At 38.6% G+C, this 5,000-nt stretch overlaps 1 protein-coding gene across 1 annotated transcript in view; it reads left to right on the forward strand.

The window, feature by feature from the left end:
- The first annotated feature begins 1,639 nt into the window (after positions 1-1,639).
- Positions 1,640-5,000, forward strand: part of LOC135619022 (pto-interacting protein 1-like) — a 5,443-nt gene continuing 2,082 nt past the window's right edge. The window contains exons 1-4 of the mRNA XM_065120579.1: positions 1,640-1,796; positions 4,152-4,293; positions 4,450-4,700; positions 4,773-4,899. Of these exons, the coding sequence (XP_064976651.1) occupies positions 4,209-4,293; positions 4,450-4,700; positions 4,773-4,899 (463 nt within the window). The 5' untranslated portion in view covers positions 1,640-1,796; positions 4,152-4,208. The remainder of the gene's footprint in view (positions 1,797-4,151; positions 4,294-4,449; positions 4,701-4,772; positions 4,900-5,000) is intronic.

A 5,000-nucleotide genomic window follows, 5' to 3' on the forward strand; every position in this document is an offset into this window, starting at 1 on the left:
GAAGATTTGAGATCTTATATGACAAATTTACTTGACTGGTTTATCAAGGGTTCAATAAAATCTGTAATGGTGTGAAGGAGTTATTTATGGCGCAAAATCTTTTGATAAGTTTTTGAAGATATTAGTTACGGTCAATATTAGTATCTACAGTTGAATCTGTAAATTCTTAAATAAAAATTTTAAGTTTCTTTTTTTTTCTTTACAATGCATTACTTATTTTTTTTTAAAAACCAGATTATTCATGACCTTTGCCATGATTGTTGTCGCTTATATCTCGTCACCCTATTGTGGTTGTCTTTTTCTCTATTCATTGCCTCTGTCTTTCGATCTTTGCTCTTGTCATCATTTGTTATTTGGGCCCTCACTCTTGTTTACTACTTCCAAGGTATCGTTAAGACCTCTATCTCTACTTCGTCCTCCCATCATCTAAGAGAGGCAATGAGGCAAATGACATGTTTGTCGATATAAAGAAATGTATAAATAGTGGCAAAAGAGTATGAGGGAACAAGAGTGACGAGGGATGATACCAGAGAGACGAGAAGGTTATCCACCTCATCATTGGATGAGATGATGGTTTGGACGAAGGCAATACCGAAAAAGCAATTGAAGTAAATGAGGGAAGCAACGAGGATGATAGGACAAAGATGGTGAAGATCTTAGAGAAACTAAGGAGGTAAAACAGGGTGAAATTATGAAGGGACGAATCTTCTCGTACTTGTCGCATGAGAAAGAAAAGAAAACTTAGAAAGAAGACGAAAAAGAAAAGATTGGTGTGCTTGATTGGAAGAAGTAGGGTATCGATTTAGATGATGAGGATCGTGGATGGGCAATGGGACGATGAGGGTGGCGGACTATAGTAAAAATGTTATCGGACAGGTAAGAGATAATTTTGATTTCTTAGAAAATTAAAAAAGCTTTGCCCAAAAAATTTAAAAAAAATTGATTTTTATTTTTATTTTTTTGAAATTTTGACCAAGAAAAAAAGAACGTGGTTCAAAAGTGGGGTCAAATATTGCATGCGGTAGGGGCTCCACCAACCCACGAATCATAGACTAGAATCCGCCGGTCACGGGCGTGGTGCGTCTAAACTGGAGCGGGGTCCACGCGAAATCACACGCGTTTCGTTCTGTTTCTTCGTAGACCGCCTCTCCGAGTGAAGTCAAACCGACGGCGATGGCGCTGGGGAACAGCCGCCCTTGAGAACGTGGCATCGATGTGTACCGTAGATCTGGCATGTGCGGGCATGATCGTAACTTTGCCAGCAGCATCGAGACCCTTTACGTAACTTCGTTCCTCAGCTGCTCGCAGTTGGACTGCCGACTCTGACAGCGATGCTATCCGCACAACCCCCTCCAACTTTGTTCCCCCGGTGAATTACCAACCACGGTTCTGTGCAGGTTCGTGCACTGGGCTAGACATGGGATCAAATCATTAAATTCCAATTCGAATTAAAATCTTAATTCCCTATTTTCTTGGGTTTTTATACGCGATTTTTCTTCAATCACAATACTTTGATTAACTTACTACCATTAAATGACCAAATTATGTTTTCAAATCATATATTTATCGATTTATTTCTCTATTATTTATTCAGCCGGACCAAGTCAGACAGTGAGGGGAGGTGAGCACACCGCGAGTTACTAGCGTTGGCGATTAAATTGACGGCTACTAAGCTGGAGGTCGAACAGTGTCGGGCTTCGCCCTCCGTCTTTGCGCCATCCTGCGCCTCCCCACCGTCCTCCGAGTCCCGTCGGCCGGCGCAGGCGATCGCCTTCGGTCTAAGAGTTCCTCTCGAGGTAGGAATCTTCCCCCCCCCCCCCTTCAAGGCTTCTTTCTTTTCGTGGGAATTCTACACCATGAGTTCGGTGTTCCAGTTATTTCTGCTCGTCTTGGTCGATTTGCGATGCGATCAATCTTTTGACGGTCCCAATCTTCCGAATTTTGGGACTGTGGATCTTGCCTCACCGCAACTTCTGTTGGATGTAGATTTGGGTTATCGCCTGTTGATCTTAGCTCCCTTTGTGTCGGATAATAAGTAGATCGGAACAAGGAAGTGTCAGATTGAAGCCTTAGACAAATTGTCGCAGCATCCCATATCTGGGCAGACCAAGATGATAATAACCTAGTGTTGCCGTACGCTATCTTCCTTTTGGGATGCAACTTTTCCCGATTTATGGAGATATCCTAATTCTTGGAATTGTGTGTTATTACCAAATAAGAGAATTTGAAGAAAGACGTTTGGTGTCGTGGAGGTGGTTTCTCTGTATCTCTGTAATTTATCACCTATGACAACAATAGATTTTAATACAAACGAATGGCGATGCAGAGGAAATCAAAATGCTTTCAGACTTCATAAGTCATATTTGTCAAATTAGGAATTGTGTCATCAGCCTATTCGTGATGTAATGATTGCAAAAAGGATAAATTACTGAAATTTAGACAACTGGGAATTCATCTCTTTGATCTGGTAAAACCTCAGTACTATTATTTTTTTGTTTCTCTTATTTTTCTTAATTGGTGTAGGCAGAAGTTAATGGATAAAAGACTGAGGAGTTTCCACGATGCCTTATTTGCATCTCCTCTTTTTCGTTTGATTAACATAAACTAGAATTGAGTTCCCTACTGTTTATTTGTGATCAAATGAAAATTGGTTAGACCCTTTGTGTCCAATGAATAAAAAAATTGCACAGTTGTGAATAGTACCTTTATGACTCTAATTTTAAAAGATTCTTGCAGTTTTCCTTTAGAAATACCATCTAACTTATTGTCATTTATTCAGCTGTTTGTCTAAAATTTATATCAGTTACTTTCGTCGTCGAGAAAAGTTTTGGCTGCAGGAGTTTTTTTCTTGTTAATTGCTCTTTATATGCATAACCAAACCTGTCATTGTATAAGGTTTCTAGAAAAAAAATTTCTTCTACAATATTCTATAAGTGACAAATAGGCCTTAGATCTAGAATTAACAAAAGATTGGTATGAGCATGAGATGACATCAACAATCAGTTTGCTACCATTAAATTACATTTCAAGATACATTTTTCTTGGTGGCATGGAGTCAATGCAAGAAGTTGCTGCCTCACTTATCCCTTTCTTCTTGGTTACGAAATGTAAACATATTGTCATCTTTGTAAAAGCAAAAGGTTGCAATCGCAGGTGGGATTAAGGATGAAAAAATAGCCTTGTTGATATCCAGGTTTGCAATTTCGTGTACCAGTACTATACCTGTCAGGCTTTGGACCGGACATCGGGTTTCAAAAAAATTCCTAAAAAGAAGTTAAAATAACAAAAGAAGGAAAATACCCAGTATAGAGCTTGTACCGCCCTGTATAGGGATACAGGGCGGGACAAGGGCTTGCACCACCAGTAGAGGTCTGTATCAGGCATTCTGCCCAGTTTGGTCCATGTATAGGCAACTTGTCGGACCTATCAATACCGGCCATAGCAAAATGTACCAAGTGTTATTGCAAACCTTGGTTGATATCTTTTCAATCTTTCACTTATTGTTCATGCTGCTAGATGACCTAGACAAAAGCTGGGATTTGGAACTCCAATAACTTAGCTATCATCTGGACTTGATGGAAGTAGTTTAAATGTAAGGAAAAACAAGTGGAAATTATATGCACTTGATGCCTTATGTGAAATAATAGTGTCAAGAACATAAATCTATTGCTTTGGATCATGAATTGGAACATTTAGTTTGACTGTCACCCTCAAATTATGATGTAATAATCAAGAATGTGGAGTAAAATGTACAGTATTAGTTTAGGCTGTTTCCGATGGCATGTAATCCAACTGCCAATAATTATATATTTTCACTAATGAAATAAAATTATATAAACTAGGGATAATAATCTTGTACACCGAGGTGCCTCTTGTTTTGTTTTATGGAGCATCAACTATGGTTTTAAGGTTTGGTTTTATTTTGGTATTTAAGCAGTTGCCTTGGTCCTCTGCAAGCATTTCTTTTTTCCTTTGTATGAACCTTGAATTACTTCCATGTTAACTACCCTAATTTTGGTTACACTCTTGTTGCATTGCATTTTTCCATGTTTAACTAATATAGATTATTTGCCATCCAATATAAATCCATTTAAGTTGTTGTCATTCCCATGAGTGATGTTGCTAGCTGGATTTCTCTTTTCGAATAACAGGTTCTTGTAAGTAGCAAGTCTGTTTGCTATTGGTTGGAGTACATTAGCAGAAAAATAATGTCGTGCTTTGGGTGCTGTGAAGAGGATAATATTCATCGAACTACTGTCAGCGGTGGTCCTTATGTAACAAACTATACAACAGGTAAGGATACTTTAGATGGTTGCTAATGTTTGTTGTCTCAAGTAATATTCCAAAGCAAATTTAATTTCCATTTTTTGTACATCTATAGCGTTAGTTCATTTTTTCTCACCCTTAGTGATATGCTTTTTAGTTCTGAATTTGAATGACACTTTGCAGGAAATGATGGACCATATCATGCTGCAAACCCTCCTCCTAAAGGTGCTCAAACTGTTAGACCTCAGCCTATTGCAGTCCCAGCCATTCCTGTAGAGGAAATAAGGGAAGTCACAAAGAATTTTGGCGATGAAGCTTTAATTGGGGAGGGCTCGTTCGGTAGAGTGTATTTTGCTGTTCTCAGAAATGGTAGAAGCACAGCTATAAAAAAGTTAGACTCAAGCAAGCAGCCAGACCAAGAATTTTTAGCACAGGTTCAAATATTGATCCTACTCCTAGTACTTTTCCAGGTTGGATTTCCATGCTCATGTGAAGGACTTTTACAGGTTTCCATGGTGTCGAGGCTGAAGCATGAGAATGTCGTGGAGTTAGTTGGTTACTGTGTTGACGGAAATCTCCGTCTATTAGCATATGAGTTTGCTACCATGGGATCTCTTCATGATATTCTTCATGGTATGAATCTTATCCAAGTTGTAACTATCAGTAATTCCGATGTTGAAGCTTGAGGTGATTCATTGTGATGTAATATGCAATATAATAGCTCATAGATTTTA

This window comes from Musa acuminata, chromosome BXJ2-8, assembly GCF_036884655.1.
Source record: "Musa acuminata AAA Group cultivar baxijiao chromosome BXJ2-8, Cavendish_Baxijiao_AAA, whole genome shotgun sequence".
NCBI classification, from domain to species: Eukaryota; Viridiplantae; Streptophyta; class Magnoliopsida; order Zingiberales; family Musaceae; genus Musa; species Musa acuminata.